The sequence below is a fragment of the Mugil cephalus genome, chromosome 4, assembly GCF_022458985.1.
Source record: "Mugil cephalus isolate CIBA_MC_2020 chromosome 4, CIBA_Mcephalus_1.1, whole genome shotgun sequence".
Classification (NCBI taxonomy): Eukaryota; Metazoa; Chordata; class Actinopteri; order Mugiliformes; family Mugilidae; genus Mugil; species Mugil cephalus.
The window spans coordinates 5,309,011-5,327,270 of NC_061773.1; the positions used below are offsets into that span (position 1 = coordinate 5,309,011).

The 18,260-nt window shown below is 38.5% G+C and overlaps 1 protein-coding gene across 1 annotated transcript; it reads left to right on the plus strand.

Moving 5' to 3' along the window:
• Nucleotides 1-201: 201 nt before the first annotated feature.
• On the plus strand, nucleotides 202-17,492 carry LOC125007419 (inter-alpha-trypsin inhibitor heavy chain H3-like). Its single transcript, XM_047584250.1, has 25 exons — nucleotides 202-367; nucleotides 1,380-1,540; nucleotides 1,657-1,761; nucleotides 1,991-2,153; nucleotides 2,245-2,355; nucleotides 2,667-2,795; nucleotides 3,144-3,260; nucleotides 3,387-3,555; nucleotides 3,644-3,754; nucleotides 3,851-4,032; nucleotides 4,133-4,312; nucleotides 4,416-4,534; nucleotides 4,968-5,155; nucleotides 5,243-5,281; nucleotides 9,288-9,323; nucleotides 10,396-10,428; nucleotides 11,441-11,479; nucleotides 12,094-12,132; nucleotides 12,865-12,927; nucleotides 13,908-13,973; nucleotides 15,039-15,146; nucleotides 15,292-15,460; nucleotides 16,243-16,391; nucleotides 16,553-16,637; nucleotides 16,756-17,492. Exons 1-25 carry the CDS (start codon nucleotides 296-298, stop codon nucleotides 16,868-16,870), a joined length of 2,748 nt encoding a protein of 915 aa, XP_047440206.1. The 5' UTR covers nucleotides 202-295; the 3' UTR covers nucleotides 16,871-17,492.
• The last annotated feature ends 768 nt before the right edge of the window (nucleotides 17,493-18,260 follow it).

The following is an 18,260-nucleotide window of genomic DNA, read 5'->3' on the forward strand; positions in this document are numbered from 1 at the left end:
TCGAGGGAGCGTTGCTTGTCACTGCATGAAAAGTAACAAAGTCCTGGCAAAGTTCACAAACTGGACTCTCAGTGTCAACAGCAGAGCTCGTGTAAACAGCAGAATTATTGGTAAAACATGGGGCTGAGTGTATTGGGTTTTGTGTGTGTGTGTGTGTGTGTGGGTGTGGGTGGGGGGGTAGTTTATGTCACGTATCCAAGTGAGAGTTGTTGAGGGATAAAAAAAAATCTGTACACATTTGGTTAAGTTTAAGAGACAGTTTCAGCTGTGTGGGTTGCAGAGCAGTGGGTGCATCATGGAGAGGACTGTGCTGCGAGTCACCCTCTTTGGGCTGTTACTGGTTTTGGCGTACACACTACCAAACAAGGTAAGGTCATAAAACACTAGATAGATATATTCAGTAGAAAGAATCTATTGAATATATGACTATTTTATTTTGAGATATTCCACATCATGTGTGTGTTCAGTATATTTATTTATTTATTTTGGCTCTGCGGTGTTCCGCCAGTTGCACCATACTGAACTCTGCCTCTGATAGACATCATAAAAAGCAGGTTTAAGGGCCTCATGGCTCTTTGGCCTCAGGGTTATTTTGTCTGCGTGTGTGCATTACCCTTGTTTTGGAGACATAAATCTGTTTACACACCTAACACCGAAGTACCCTCATCTATTTGAACATCACAGCGTTTGTTTTACATTTGATCTAAGGTCAGGTTTAGGTTAATGTTGGGGTCGTGCTAGTAGTAATGGTGGTTCAATGTTAAAGCAAGTCTTTAGGAAAATAATCTAAAATGAAATGATGGAATGGTAGGCTCTTATACATCTGTGTGAGGACCACACTGAGAAATGTGACATGATGTAAATGATTACAATTAAGGTTGAAGACCCGGAAAGAGAATATTACTGTAGGTTCATCTCGAATAAAACGAAGTAGGTTACACTGAAGTTGAGGTTATGGTTAGAGAGGGTGTCATAGTTTGTCATAGCTGATTCAGTCCATTTTGTGGTTAAAACTACGTGGGACGTTTTGCAGGAGGTTAGGGTAAACTAAGTAAAGCTAAGAATGCAAAGTCTTACATGGTCCGGTACATGGTTTGTTGCTTAACTGAAGTGTTATTTAATGTGATTTAAATGGTCTTGTTATGCGGTATATAAAACAAAGTCTCTGCCATGTCCTCTGTGTTTTCACATTTTTTTCTGGGCACAGCCATTGAGAACTTGAAATATGAGTTGAAAAATAATGAGAATGGGGTGTTTCTGTAGTTACACCAATGAGATTCCACCGAAGTCACCCACCTCACTTAATGTTTGATCAGCTGGTCGTCAGCCAGTGAGTTAAATCAAGCCATTTTGAAAAGTGACCTCCTCTGTTTGCTCAGGATGACTGGGACATTTACAGCTTTCACATCAACTCCACCGTGACGAGTCGTTATGCAACCACTGTCATCTCCAGTCGTGTGGCCAATCGCATGGATGAGCCGAAGGAAATTGAATTCCACGTCCGGATTCCCAAGAATGCCTTCATCAGTCGATTCAAGATGTGTGTGTGAAGCAATATTTGCAAATGTCAAAATGAATCTAAAATAAATATTACATTAAAGAATTAATTGCAAGATTGCACAGGTGCAAACAAAGGCTTTTCTTGGTCCTCTTCAGGTTTATTGATGGCCAAGTGTATGATGGTCTTGTGAAAGCTAAGGAGCAAGCTCAGCAACAGTACACTGAAGCTGTACTTCAAGGCCAAAGTGCTGGAATTGTAAGGTATAAATGAATGGATTATTGTTATTGTTTGATTTGCAGGTTCTTCATATAGGTGTATTTCAAGAGGAACACAATGGGTTCTTTGGTTATTTATTTATTTATTTGAAAAATACTGTTGAGGAAAACCTTGTCTCTAAAATATTACAACTGAAAAACTCTCCCAACTCATGTTCATATTAACTGGCTGTATAATGCAATTTAACACAACGATATTTTTTCTCTTTTGCAGTTCTGTAGGAAGGACCATGGAGGAATTTAAGACCTCTGTAAATGTGGCTGCTCACAAAAAGGTCACCTTTGAGCTCACATATGAGGAACTGATGAAACGCACGCATGGCAAGTACGAGCTGCAAATCCACGCTCGACCTATGCAGCCTGTCAAAGACTTCAAGGTGTCTTTTAAGTTGGTATCTACTTCATGCACCAGGAAACTGAATTGTCCCAATGTCGTCTAACTGTTTTATTTTATTGTCTTCATGCTAGGTTGATGTGTACATTCATGAGAAAGCTGGCATCAGTTTCATTGACGTGAAAGGAGGACTAAGCACCGCAGCCATGGCTAATGCCATCACCAAAACACACACAGACAAACAAGTATGACAAGCTGAAATGCAGTTTTTGTAATTGGCCCAATCACTATTTTTTGCCTCATATTGCTCATATTTAACAGCTTAAATACATTCTATGACATTGCTATGTCTCAGAAAATACATTAATGTATCCTATTCACTGTTCCTATCAAGTTATTTCAGTATAAATAATATGATGGTGGCAAGACAAAAATCTTTTGAGCAGGATGAAACCCAGAGCAGAACCCTGCTCATATGGAGGGCATTAGATGATATAAGACAGTAACAAATCATGGGCGACTGTGTTCATCAGAAAATATTTAATTTTGTTTCCAGGCCTGGGTGCATTTCTATCCAACTGAGGAGCAGCAGAAAACATGTGACAGCTGCTCAGATCAAGGTATGAACGGAGATCTGGTCATTGTTTATGACGTCAACAGGGGCACCCCATTCGGAGAAATCCAGGTAAATAAAGAATGAAGTTAATTTACATGGTCATTATATGTACGTACATGAATATATTAAATACACCAATCAGCCACAACATTAAAATGACTGACAGGTGAAGTAAATAACACCCAAAGACCCCCCACTAACCTGTTACCAGACACCACTTGTGTTGTCTTCAGAAGGCACATGTTCATTCTCTGATGAGTCTCAACTGTTTTGGAGGCAAAAGGGAGATCTATACAGTATTAGGAAATGGGTCATAATGTTATGCCTGATTGGTGTTTAGTCATCATTTGTATTATGTCTTTCTAAGTCTCTTCTGTAATCTTTTAACAATTAAAGTTTCTTCTCAATCCCCATAAGACATCAGACGGATACTTTGTACATCATTTTGCTCCATCTAATCTTCCCAAAATACCAAAGAATTTTGTCTTTGTTGCTGATAAAAGTGGCTCCATGCAAGGCAGAAAAATAGAACAGGTACAGTGCTTAAAGTGTGCGTTTGTCACAGATATCTTATGTCTAGGATTACTTTACAGACAAGTAGACAATTAAAAAACACACATAGTTAATGTAATAACGTGTATGAATGATGTTTTTCCCCAGACCCGGACAGCACTGTTGCATATTTTGAAAGATCTGTCAGAAGATGACTTCTTTGGCCTAATTTCATTTGATAGCAACATTTTTTACTGGAAACGAGAACTTGTTCAGGCCACCAAAGAAAACATTGATAGTGCCAAGGTATTTGTACAAGGAATTTATAGTTCTGGAGGTGAGCCTTTTCTAAAAACATATTTCTTATGAAATATACAAATTTGGCCAAATTGGCAATAATGAGACTTGTTGTTTTTGCATTTCAGCCACAAACATTAATGATGCAGTGTTGCAAGGAGCACGAATGCTAAATACACATCCCAGAGAAGGTTCAGCACCTATCCTCATACTTCTCACAGATGGAGACCCAACCGCAGGTTACAATAAATCATACCTGCACACAAACATGCATAAAACAACACCGTTATAGCTATGTTCCATTTCCTAAGGTTAACAGTATTGTGTCCTTGCAGGGGAGACAAATCTCAGAAAAATACATTCAAATGTTAAAAAGTCCATTGCGGGCAAATTCCCACTCTATTGTCTTGGTTTCGGTTTCGATGTCAATTTTGAGTTCCTTGAGAAAATGTCGCTGGAAAACAACGGTGTGGCACGAAGGATTTATGAAGACTCAGACGCTGATATACAGCTTAAGGTATTTTCTTACACAACATCAGTAGTCTATTTACTGTGTGATTTTGTTGGCTTTAGAGTGTTTCAACATTCATATGGTGTTCATTCTGCATTGTTCACAGGATTTCTATGAGGAAGTAGCCACTCCTCTGTTGATGGATGTGGCAATGACCTACACTGGCGGAACCAATCTAACCCAGACTAAATTTAGTCAGTACTATAATGGCTCTGAGATTGTTGTGGCCGGCCAGATCCTTGACAACAACATTGAAACCTTTATTCCACAAGTTGTGGGCATTTCGGTAAGACGAAAACCACAGTGCATATCAGCTGTAGCATGTGCATCTGTCTGTCTCTGTCAATGCCCCTGTGTACTGACATTACAATTCAATTGGATTATGACAGAGGAGACAAAACTTGACATTTTCTGACACAAGGCCCTTCCTGGACTCCACTGAACCATCTGACAGCATAATCCAGAGAGTCTGGGCCTACCTCACAGTCAAACAGCTCCTGGACAAAGAGTGAGTGTGATACCTGTCTCCTTGTTTCTCTCTTTTAATTAAATACATACAGCATATACACCAATCAGACATAACATTATGACCACCTTCCTAACATTGTGTAGGTCTCCCTTGCGCTTAAAAACAGTTCCGACCCATTAGAGAATGGATGTGGGTCTTGTGCTCCTGTGATGTTTGACACTAGAATGTTATTAGGGGAGGCCTCGTGGAACATCCCACAGATCTCAGTTATCACAGTTATTTACTTCTCCTGTCAGGGGTTTTAATGTTTGGCTGATTGGTGTATTTGATATATTCATGTACGTATAATGACCATATAGTTTATAGAGGAAATTAACCTTTTCTAGGACCTAACTGAAGAAAGCAGTAGATACTTCTGTCATACTTTACTGCCACATGAACTGCAATGTTCAAATTACAATTTGTGCCACAGGCTGCAGTTATCTGGACCGGAGAAAGAGAAAGTGAAGACGCGAGCTTTGGAGCTGTCACTGAATTACAGCTTTGTGACCCCACTCACATCTATGGTGGTCACCAAGCCTCCAGGAGAGAGCACTGATGTACTCAATAAACCAAAAGAAGGTGGACCTGCCATACCTGAGGGAAGGTTCGGTTCGAGGGGTAAGCAACAAAAATGTTTAATACAAATGGAAACGAATAAGTGTGTGCAGCATCTCATCATCCACATTCTTCGTGATTACTTCACAGGGACCACTAGCAGAAGTAGCGGTCGGATTGCCGGGCATGGTATGTCATGTGTACACATCTTAATTTTTGTCATAAAAATACAACTAAGAGAATTAAAAAAAAAAAAAAAAAAAAAAAGGTATAAAAATAGGTAATTATGTAAGGGATAATGTATAGTTTTAGCTTTAACAATGTATAGTAAGCTGTAACTATACATAATCCCTTAATGACTTCAGTATAATGATTTAAGTATAAAGTGTGTGTATACGTGTCTGTGTGCCGGTGAGAAAGAGACACAGGGAGATACCATAACAGAGGTCTCCGTCATTCATCATCTCAAATTGACACATGGAAGGCTGTCTTGCAGCTACCTAGATAAACTGGCAGCTGACAATATTAACAACATAGCCTACTCCATGCTTTAATCAATATAATCCGTGATATAATCATATTTTTCACTTCAACTCCGGTATTGACTTGGTATTGGTTCCGGTATTGGTTTGCTAGATTTAGCAGATTAAGCTTTCTGATCAATTCAAATCAGTTTTATTAATGTAGTGCTGAATCAGGTATCATCATCAATTATCTCGGGCATTTTTTCATATAGACAGAGTCTCCAGTGTCTCTGAGAATGGGCCTGGAGTGCAAACTACTGGGCCGCAAAAAACTTTCAGGTCTGCACCTGTTGGCCATGAGGGCCGCGATGCAGCTTCCCACCAGTTAATGACTGCAGTGAGGTGTCAGTCAGTTGTTTAGCACGCTCCAATAAGCAGCAGCAGAAGAAGCTAGCTGAAAACATATTCACACCAGGCTCATTTAGTCCACTTGAAAAGGACTTTTTCTCTGGTGCAGACCTTTTTGGTAGGTGTGAATACAAATCAGGGGACTCTGATGCAGACCAAACAAGTGAACCGAGACCACCTCTGTAGCTGGGACTCGGTTCACCTGTTTGGGCTGCACCGTAGTCTGTAACGAACCCTGGTATGCTTTGTTTGTCCTGTGAATGCAATCCGAACCTTTTCTGAACCAAATGCAACATCTGAGCGCCTTTTTGGATATATGTGTATGGTAACAATTCATCATACACACAAGGGGGATCTTTTCAGGACAACAGTACCTTTTAATGTAGTTAATATCTTAGGCCTTTGAAACCACCAATACAAGACACAAAAGCCCAACATGAGCATAGGGCATCCCGCCTTTAATTAACAGAAATTATGTCCTTTTTTACATTATGTAAATTCAGAATAATTCCAAATCCAACGAAAAAAAATTAAAGTTGCCCCATTCAACCCACTCTTAAATGTTTAAATTATATTAAGTTTGCTTAACTTCACAGCCACTAATGCCGTGAAGTTAAGCAAACTTAATATAATCCATTGCAGGTGTCCAAAGGAAAAATAAGCACGATGGCTAACTGGTATACCAGGAACAAAAAAGTTACAAAAAATGTTGTGATTGGTCATCGGTCATTTCATTCATTATTAATTTGTTTCTATTTTATACCAAGAATGAGCCGTGGGTCAATGTGGGGCACAGAAGAAAGCACTGCCTCCTCGATATATGGTTGGAGGAAAGCATATATCAGCTGCTTGACGCAGCTGCCGACGTCTGCGGCCAAATTGCAGAGAGAATGTGTGAGGCAGGCTTTACCCGGACTCCAACGCAAGTGAAAAAACTCCGCCAAAGATCCTGTCAATAATTTTTATCCGGTGACTGAGCAGCTAAGGGACACACGTGGGTTTGTTTATAAGGTTGGTCCGCTTGTCAAAAAATGCAATGTGAATACAAAGCAATTGAACTATCGGACTTTCCTGGTGTGAATACGCCCTAAGTCATAATTGTGAGATACTAAGTCAAAATTATGAGATAAATCAAAACAAGTTTGCTGTGTCTTAAAGTAACACGAATGGGGTTTGTTTAGGTCCATCTGACCAATAGGCTCCTATCATAATCATAAGTATGTAGCCTAAGTGATAAATCAGTGGATCACACAATATTGTTCAGGATTTCTATTATATGTCCCGATGAAGTGCTAAGTGCTAACCCTAACTAAAGGATTTACTTAAAAACAAAACAAAACAAAACAAAACAAACAAACAAAAAAACAAACAGCACAACAAAACAAAAAATTAAGACGTACCAACATTAAATATTGTCACAAACCAAATAGCATCTTAGCAATTGACATTAAGGGGCTAAAAGACTCTCGATAGTACCTTCATTTGTGCATCAAAATCCATGTCTTAACGTCCAAATCACAACGATGTTGCTCGGATCATAGCTAAAATGCAGTATTACAGTGCAAGCTATCAATAAAGTTATGCCTACTTAGTCTGTGATCAAACTTATGAATGGAGACATGACGAGTGACTGCTGGGTTAGGTTTAGCACTTAGCACTTCTATTAGCACTGCAACGGCTACCACCTATTTAGCTATCTCATAATTTTGATTTAGTATTTCATAATTTTGACTTAGTATCTCTTATTTATTTATTTATTTATTTTCATCAAGTGGCGGAAACGGGCTTCCATGCTAACTGGTGTACCAGGAACAAAAAAGTTACAAAAAAAATGTTGTGATCTGACCCGAATCCAAACGAACGATATATTCCTCAGGCGATGGCAACGTCAGGTGTCGGTTGGGCGGTGGGGAAGAGACTTGCCAGAACAATCCACAGTGATATCCAAGTAGTCCACTCGCCTGCGTATTCTTGAAGGATATATATGTTTATTTTTCCTGGCCAACTAAGTAAGCTACTTTTTTCAGGTCCTATGTTAAAGGTCCACACGTTATCCATTGTTCTTTCCCGGTCTCCTGCTCCTTTGCCCCTTTCTCCATGACACATCCTCCTTATATCACCTTTGTTTTCTAGTTACAAAATAAATGAATCAACAATCCCACTGACAGAAAGACCCCACATACCATACCCCTCCGTATAAAGGTAACAATTTCCTTCTCACATGGAAAAGAAAACATGCCATTTTCCTATCCTATTGTTCCTATCCTTTTAATTTTACTGCGTTAAGGGCTACTTTCCATTTATTTAATTTTTTTGTGACACCGTCACATGTTATTATTGTTAATTGCATGGATTTTCTGAAGAAGACTGCAAAGTCATCAGTCGTTTCATTCATTCATTTCTATTTTATACACACAAAAATGCTGATGTCTATGGCCAAATCGCAGAGAAAATGTGAGAGGTAGGCCGGACTCCAACGCAGTGTTGGCTTAAAGTGAAAAAAAGTTCGCCAAATATCCCACCAGTAATTTTTATCCAGTGATTGAGGGGCTACAGGACACACGTGGGTTTGTTTACAATGTTGGTCCACTTGTCAAAAAATGCAATGTAGGCTCTTGGCTGGTGTATGGTGCAGCTGCTTCTTGGTTCTGAGAGGCTACAGGACAAAGTTTTACAGTTATGTGGCATCACATCATCATATTATTGAAATTATGTAACGTTAGGTTAGGCAGCTATATTACAATGTAGGCTAATCAATTAGCTTGAACTGTGAGGCCTAAGTTGCATTTTGTTCAACGTCTTGCTTTACCTGTTTCATCATCATCATTTTTGCTTGTGGTCGTTTTAACGCCCCTCTCTTTTTCATTCGTGCCTTTTCGGCGCCGCTAACGGTCAGATGGGGTGGAGCCAGCCTGGCAACAAACGCCACTGTGTGATGCACGTACATGTTACGTCAGGCAGACTCTGGGAAGAAAAACAAACAAACAAACAAACAAACAAACAAAAACTTGAGTCCAAGTCATAGTTGGCACTAAATATGAAGAAAGTCAGCTCCAGAGAAGAGGCACAAAACAAAAAGTCCCATTTTTGCAATACTATCTTAAACAAAAACAGTCAAAAGTATCAACGTATATATATCTTATAGAATTACATCATTAAATGCTAAAGGCCATTCAAAGGATGAAGGATGGACCCTTGTTCAGATCAGAGAAACATTTCTCGAGATGAAACAAACCTCAGTGATCTGAGGTTAATTTATGTTGCATGAGTATTTATCTGTTGTAAATACTGTAAATTGAAAATTAATTTTATCAAATTTACAGGGCACAGAGGCACCCAGCGGCATTCACATCGCATTGGTATGTTATGTGTACACACCTTCACTTCACTATACTCTCTATATAGAATAATTATGACATCCTCCACAAATATCCTTCTTGTCAAAGCATGGACTCTGCATGAACCCTGAAGTAGACTTCAGATTTCTGGCGCCGAGATGTTAGTGGTTTGAAAAGCAGTCGTGATGTGGATGTGGTTTGTGATTCTTCCAGCACATGCCACGAACAGTGTGATAATCACTTAATAAGTTAAGTCGATGTACAGCAGAGTAGTGAAATACCCCTTGTACTGTCATTATTATTATAATGATTATTATTTTTTTGGTCAATGAACTTAATCAACAAGTATCAACTTGTATCCAACACAATTACATAATTACATGCTAAAGGCCACTTGTATTTTAACATGCTTTTGTACATGGATCTTTGTTCAGATCAGAGAAACATCTCTAAGAGACAAACCTCCATAACCAGAGGATAATTTATATCAGTCAATCAATCAATCATTCAATCAACTAATTAGTCTTTATTTGTAAAGCACTTTTCCTACAGATGCTAGCCCAATGTACTGTAAACAATAATCCTACCTGTACCCCAACCCCATCCCTACCACCTCCACCAATACAGACACATGCCCACACATGCACAGACAGACAGACAGACAGACACACACACACACACACACACACACACACACACACACACACACACACACACACACACACACACACACATTCATTTGAACAGGAACATGAACTGTGGAAACGCTATCATAGGTGAGAAAAACACCAGAGGCTGGATAAAAAAAACTGAACCCTAAAAACCCTAAAGACACTTAAGGTCATAAAAACAATATACATATAAAAATCAATCTAACAGCTTACTAGTGAGACAGTAAAAGAGAGAAAAGAGAAAAAATAAATAGTAAATGAGTAAATGAGTTATAATTCAATTAAAAGCCAAACTAAAAAGATAAGTCTTGAGTCCTGCCTTTAAAAATATCAACACTCTTTGCAGCCCTACATAGCATAGCATGGATGTTTGTTTGTTATAGATACTGTTTATTGAAATTTAAATGTATCCTCCTTCACAGGTGGTGGTGGTGGCCACTGGACATCCCTTAACAGTATGTATGCCAGAAAAGTATATAATATTGCAGAATTGAACATGTGGTTTTAGCCTTTGACCATATACTGTGCAGAAATAGAGGACTTTCAAAGAGTTTCAGTAATTGAATCCCGTTTGACCGTTTTGGCCACCAAATTATAATCAGTTCATTTTTGAGTCTAAGTGATAGTTGGCACTAAATATGAAGAAACTCTCAAAGCTCCAGCTCCTGAGTAGAGACGCAAAATATGTGTTGCAAAGTTGCATCTTCACTTTGTTCATTTATTCATTGATAAAAACAATGAAAACATACAGATGTAATAAACAAGCAAATTGACCATGAATCATGGAACAGGCCAGGAGTTGGGCCACAGGGATTTCAGATAGAAAGTTATAAAGTGCTAGAGTGCTGAATTTAAGGGCCAACTGCTAAAATGCAGAAGTGCTTAAGTGCTTGTTGTATTGCATATTGCCCAATTGCACAGGATTATAAAGTGCCAGATTGTATTGCGCGATGCCTATAACATACGTTTGCACATGCAGATGTGTACATACGTACGGGATTGCGCTAAGTTGATTTGTCATAAGTGTATTATGTATACACTATCGCACAAAATTAGCATACATAGAAGTACTTGTGTACGCATAACTGAATTGAAATATAAATGATACCCCAGGTTGTATTCCAGGTTACGGATGTTTGCATGTCGCAAGGTTTGCTTCTAACAATGTTTTCAGTTTTCGCTGGGCAAGAGTGGTGCATTGCCTGATTGAGACTGGGAAGCCATTTCAAGTCTGTCCACCTTTTATAGATAGCACATTTTGTCCAAAGGTGGTTCTTCTATTCTGGACCTTGCAGTCACGTCTGGTGCCTGACCTGGTACTGAGTCCTGTGAGCCTTTTTGTGAACGTATTCCTCAACAGGATTGTGATCTTTATTCCGACAAACCTCTGTGATCTGAGGCTGATTTACGTAGCATGAGCATGTATTTGTCCTACATATTTAAATTTAATTTGATCCTCTTTCATAGGGGGCTTTGGTCGTGCCGGAATGATTGTCCCTGCACATGGTATGTCATGTGTACACACACCTTCACTTCACTATAATCCGATGAAGAATAACTTTATGACTTCCTCCACCAATATCTTAAGTAGACTGAAGATTTCTGGCACAGAGATGTTAGCATTTGAAAAGCAGTCGTGAAGTGGATGTGGTTTGTGATCAGGTTCCTTCCAGCACATGCCACATTACTCACAAACTCTTTATATTACGGACTTAGCGGGATATTTTGACCAAAGATGTGTCAGATACATAAAGATGTTTTAAATACAACTGAAAAGAAACATGACAGATTGTAGCATTACTCAAGTTGTAAATGCCTGCACATAGTGCTGTAAACAATAATCCCACCTGTAGACTACCCCTCGGGCTTGCTCTGGAGGTTTCAGGTCGGTTTTTGTAAAGTGTGTTGAGACAATTTGTATTGTTATTGACGTTATATAAATAAAACTGAAATTGAAATTGACCAATGAATAGTTAAGACTCAATTAAAAGCCAAACTAAAAAGAGAAGTCTTGAGTCCTGCCTTTAAAAATATCAACACTCTCTGCAGCCCTACATAGCATGGATGTTTATTTGTTATAGATACTGTATATTGAAATTTAAATGTATTCTCCTTCACAGGAGGAGTTGGTGCTGACTACTCGCTTCCCGTTTCTTACAGTATGTATGCCAGAAAAGTATATAATATTACAGAATTTAACCTGTGGTATTAGCCTTTGACCATATACTGTGCAGAAATAGAGGACTTTCAAAGAGTTTCAGTAATTGAATCCCGTTTGACCGTTTTGGCCAACAAATTATAATCAGCTCATTTTTGAGTCTAAGTGATAGTTGGCACTAAATATGAAGAAACTCTCAAAGCTCCAGCTCCTGAGTGGAGACGCAAAATATGTGTATGTATTCACAGCTGATAGTGGTTGGTCAATTAGCCATCTTCTAGGTATGTATGCCAGAACAAAATGAGGTCATGTTACTTGTTCTCACACCACATAAGATTTAGATGCAGTGGTCCAGTACAGTGGGACTTGTCCAGTAGGTGCAGTGAAAGGCATTTTGTAAATGTAAATGCCATTTTCTGTGCTATCTCTGTACTGTCCTTCTAATTCTATGATTAAGGCAATAGTTATATTTGTTGAACTAATAAACAACTGGACAATCCTCTAAGTCTGTCCTCATAAAACAATTTCACTAACCTCCTTAATAGAGCGGTATAAAGTATAACAACATTTGTGCATGCATTTTAAAAACATAATTGCTTCAAAATAAAAAAAAACATTTGAAGGTAAATAAAACAGGAAGTCCACAGAAATAGACCACGTGGGTCGAGAAAAAGCTTTATAATATTAATGTATGTCACTGTCTTTGTGTGAATTTATTTCCTCTTTGAAACAGGCCTTGTATTTCATTCAGCACCTATCGAACCACTCCGCAAGGCCATGATTCCATCATTTGCTGGTAGAGTATTGCATTGATTTTGTTCATAAAATATGTATCTGTTCCATAAAAATGATTTTTTTTTTTTTTTTTAATCTAGAATCAATTCTATCTTGTCATGTCACCTTGTCATGCAGTTTGAAGATTTCAAACAAATCTCATCTCAGACAGATCAGATATAAAAACAAACATGCACAAATCTGTGTGTTCAGAGTAGGCATGCATATATATATATATATATATTTAGGCCTAGAGGTATCTGTGGGATGATCCACAGAGGCCCCTCAACCCATAGGACCCAAAGACCCCACTAACAACATCTGGTTACCAGACACCACAGGACACCCTCAGAAGACCCATGTCCATTCTCTGATGACTCACTACTGTCTTGGAGGCACAAGGGAGATCAATACGATATTAGGAACATGGACACAATGTTATGTGTGATCAGTATACATACTGTGTTTTGTTGTGGTGTGGAAAAGGATACCACAAAGTGAAACTCACCACTATGCTGTATCCATCTTAAAAACCCAGCAGTGAGAGCACAGTTGATGACAAATATACTGAGTTGCATTCGTCTTCTCACGCTTCTTTACATAGGCAGTTACACAAATGGAGACCACAAGGTGGCAAAATATATTAATTTTAATAATATATCAATACATTTCACTACTATTAACCTCCGTAATAGAGCGTATGATGTGTTTTCCTAAATTGTTTTCCTCCCTTTCCTCATCTTTAATCTGACCTATTATGTCCATGCTATTAAAACATGCAGTAGACACCAAACAGACAGCAAAACAGATTCAACATGTTGTTATACCAAAAAGGTATAACAACATTTGTGCATGCATTTTAAAAACATAATTGCTTTAAAATAAAAAATACATTTGAAGGTAAATAAAACAGGAAGTCCACAGAGATAGACCACAGGGGTCGAGAAAATGCTTTATAATATTAATGTATGTGACTGTGAATTTATTTCCTCTTTAAAACAGCTATCCATCCTACACATACGACTGCTGTAGGGCCAGATCCACTGACCACGGAGTCATCAGTTGTTGGTAGAGTATCACATGGATTTTATTCATAAAATATGTATCTGTTTCCTAAAAATAATAATAATAAAATCTTGTCATGTCACCTCGTTACCTTGTCATGCAGTTTGAAGGTTTCAAACAAATCTCATGTCAGACAGATCAGATATAAAAACAAACATGCACAAATCTGTGCATATATATATGCCCATATATATATATATTATATATATAAATATATATTATATTATATATTATATTATTATATATATAATATATATATATATGGGCACATATATATGGGTCTTCCCATGTCTATTCTCTAATGAGCCACAACTGTTTTGGAGGCAAAAGGGAGACCTACACATTATAAGGAACGTGGACATAATGTTATGTGTGATCAGTATACATACTGTATTTTGTTGTGTTGTGGAAAAGGATACCACAAAGTGAGCCTCACCGCTATGCTGTATCCATCTTAAAAACCCAGCAGTAAGTTGTGTTCGTCTTCTCACGCTTCTTTACATAGGCAGTTACACTTAGGAGGTTTGTTAGTTACTTAATTATACACAACTTGGGTCCAAACAAACGTTCCATCAAGACCTTTTCTGTCAAACCCCAACCTGTTCTACATGTTACAAATCTGCTTGAGGCCTGCAACATAAAATGGAGACCACAGGGTGGCAATATATATTAATTTTAATAATATATTAATAAATTTAAAAATATAAAGAAGCCATGGTTGACATGTTTTGAACTCCTGCAGTCAAAGTGTCTTTCATCATGTGTGGCTTATTTGGGCACCACCCAAAGATGCTTGCACTGCCACTGCACGGCCAGTAGGGGGTGCAGAGGGACGTGACAATCCCCGTAACAAAGACATAGATGAACGTTTGAGTTGCTCTCAACTGTCAGCGATGCCTGTCATTCCTCATGCCAGGTCCACTACTATCTACTGATCATCCGAGCACAGCATGAAAGTTGAGACAGGCTTGAGCTGTCATCGTCATAAAATCTGTTGCTTGTTTTTTTGTTCGTATTATTTTGAATGTTTCCATCTGCTGGTAACTCAGTGTATGTCTGTGTCCTCAGGTCTGTCCGTCCACAGGTTTTTGCTAAAAACTGAGAGTCAGTTGATTCCACTGTGCTATGACTTAGATGGAGATCTGTCCCTTAAACTGTTTCACTATCCCAGCAGTGGTCAGTAATGTTTCTATTTCCATTCTCAATTTACCTCACAAAGTCAGTTATTATACGTCTGTTTTCTTCATTATTTATATCGTCCATGTCTATTCCCCCAGTTTGGAGTGTTGTGTTGAACTGCATTTGGTTTCTTTTGCACCAGAGCTGTATGTGAACGGCGAGCTTGATTCGATACAAAGTGGGGGCTTTAGAAGGATTGTCATCCACTTCAAAAGTGATCAGCATGTTGAAGTTAACCCCAAGGGAGTCTCTGTTACTTTGGGACAGACAGTGACAAACCACACTGGACAAGACCCCATCACAGCTGGAAGGTAGGTTTGCAGTGTCATGATCAGGAGGTACTCCCAGCGGTTATACTCACATGAGAGCAACTCCTAAAGGAATGGCTTTACATATTCATTCAACACATTTATGTTCTTTCAGCTTAGTTTATACTCTGCACCAGTTACAAGGAAATGTTGGAAGATGCACCGCACTTATTTTTTTATTTTTAATCACAGTCGTTTGGGTCCACTTCATGAAGTAACTGGCTTGGCAACTTGTAGTCATCATGATGTCGCATTTTATTTCTGTAGCATCAAATAACTGAGTATGCATCTGTATTATATTAACTACCAAACACCCTTGAAAATGTATTTGATGTGTAGGCCTACCTTTGAGTTTGGCCCACTTAAATGGAAGGGTGGAATGTATGACCGATACTGCATCCAGCCACTAAGTGGAGCGCTGCTTGCTTGGATTTCACTTTTAAGGAGCTGTTCACCTTTGTACGGTGTATGGTTTTATGTCAGCCAGCAATTATTGGTTTGCAAGAGCTGAAGACCAGAGTAACTACATAGACAGACATTGAGTGGCCTACAGAAACTAGGAGCATGGTGGACTGTGTGGAGGTAAAACAAGAGTAACAAAAGTAACTGTGGTCTCATGAGGAGATTGTCACTGGTCAGAAACGAAACAGAACTGTTTCTGAGGCTTCAGATAAAACTGACACTCTCCTTCCTAAAGGAAGAAGGAAGAGAAGGGACTATAGACTGTAATCACAAGTCATATACACATGTATTTGTGTTTTTTTTTTTTTTTTTTTTTTTTACAGTATGACAGTAATCAGACGGGACAAGGAAACAGATGTTACAGCTGGAGACATGCGCATGGTCATCTTGCTTCATCAGAAGGATGGAGAAGAATTCCTTTGGCCAGTTATAAGACAGCGGCCATCAGCCAACGACGCCAAAGGAATTCTAGGTGGGTGAAAGGCCGTGTGTGGCTGTGCATATACCTGTGCATTAAATGAAAAATTGCATCATTTGCTTATGTGATTTCTTGTCAGTCCTATGAAATATTGAGGCACTGTTTGGATGCTTTCCCTCAACATTTTAGTATCGTGTTTTTTGTTATGTATCCAGCTCTAGAGCCTGCAGTTTATGTGGAGATACAGCAGGGATCCGACACAAAACTGATGTTCAAAGGCCAGGAGTTTGATGTAAAGAGGTACATTTTATTCTTTTGGATTCATAGTCGTATTATTCATAAGCATAAAAATGAATGAACAAGTTTTGAGGCTACAGCTGTTACTGCTGTATGATCCTGTTTGTCCCTTTTTTCGTAGAACCACGGCTGCTGACTACAGCATTACTGTGCCCCAGACACTGGACTGCTGGCTCATGTCTTCTCAGTCTGTCCTGCAGGGAACAACGGATGAATTCTTAGTTCAACAGCTTTAAGGGGAAATTGTTTTGTCCAAGAGTCTCAAGACAACAGAGAACATATGTGAACCGGACACAGACATAAGAATAAGAGTCAAAATTAAAATAAAATGAAATAAAAGAAAAAGAAAATAATCTTAAAAAATAGAATAAGAATGAGGTAGTAAGTAAGAATTACAAAAAAAATATACAGTCCAATCTACAGTCCTATTTAGCTGGAATATACAGCATTTAGGTACAGACATGATATATATAGACATATTAAAGTGTGTCAGTTCCAGTGTGATGTTGTAAAAAGTGTCTATAAAGTGTCTTGTGTGCAGATGCCAAAGACAGTGCAATCAGGCCAAGCCATTAACCATTAGCCCGCTAACACAGTTGTGTATTCTGATGACTGTGGGGATGAATGACCTCCTGAAGGCAAATGATTAAACATTATGGATGGCTCTTTCCATTTATTACAAAGATGAACAAATAAATAAAAAAATTTTAAAAAATCACAGATCTCTATGTCAGAGTTTGTGAAGATTATTTGTTCAAACGTTTTGTTTTTTGTTTTTTAAGAGAATATAAATCAAAACTTTCTGGTGAAATTTGTTTCCAACACATCTACGTACCTTCATAAATGACTTTGAATGCACACATGTCAGTTCTGTGTCTTTGTTCTTCCAATGTCATTCACATATCATTTAAACAAATCACAGTTAGACGTGAACCTAAAAGAGAGCAACCTATATACTGCACGATGCCTTTTGCTCAACCACCACATAAAATAACATCGACTCGTGACAAAACACCACATCAGACTTTGGCCCTAAAGCTTATGGTCAATCCCAACATCATGTCCTTTACTTACCCTGGATTTCTGCAAAATAGCTTAATATTTCTTGAGGTAAAGAGTGTATGAAAATTAACCTTTAACTTACATAATTTGTTCACACTGATGAACAAACGTGACAGCAGCAGGATGTTTCTCCACTGCTTACACAATGTAATGTTTGTACAGATACGTCTTGTGTTCAGGCCTTTAGGTAAAATTTGCAATGCGAGTAAGCAGCAGGACTAGATTAAATAGGTGGCGCTAGTTCTGCTTCACTTACTGTTTGTTTGCAGGCTGTTTAAACAATCGGAAGATCTTATCTGAATACGGACACTACAGCGACGGGTTAAATGTTGTGCAAGTGAAATTAATTTGAGTGAATCAAATTAAGAGGCCTTATCTAAAACTTCAGTACCAGTGCCGCACTTAAAAAGCAGGCATGGACTGAGTAAATAAACTATTCACTTTGAAGCGGTTCTTTCATAATCAATTCATATAGCGCACAACAGTAGTTTTCGTCTCGACACATTTCCTGAGAGGCTGGCAGGGTTTTGTGTTAAGTGCATTATGTGGCCAAACCTGTTGAGC

What these genes read in the sequence shown, in the direction of transcription:
- LOC125007419 (XM_047584250.1), top strand. Translation starts at nt 296, where the DNA reads ATGGAGAGGACTGTGCTGCGAGTCACCCTCTTTGGGCTGTTACTGGTT. An exon ending in CCCCATTCGGAGAAATCCAG is followed by an intron (nt 2,796 to 3,143) that starts GTAAATAAAGAA and finishes AATCCCCATAAG; the next exon opens with ACATCAGACGGATACTTTGT. An exon ending in AGATGGAGACCCAACCGCAG is followed by an intron (nt 3,755 to 3,850) that starts GTTACAATAAAT and finishes GTGTCCTTGCAG; the next exon opens with GGGAGACAAATCTCAGAAAA.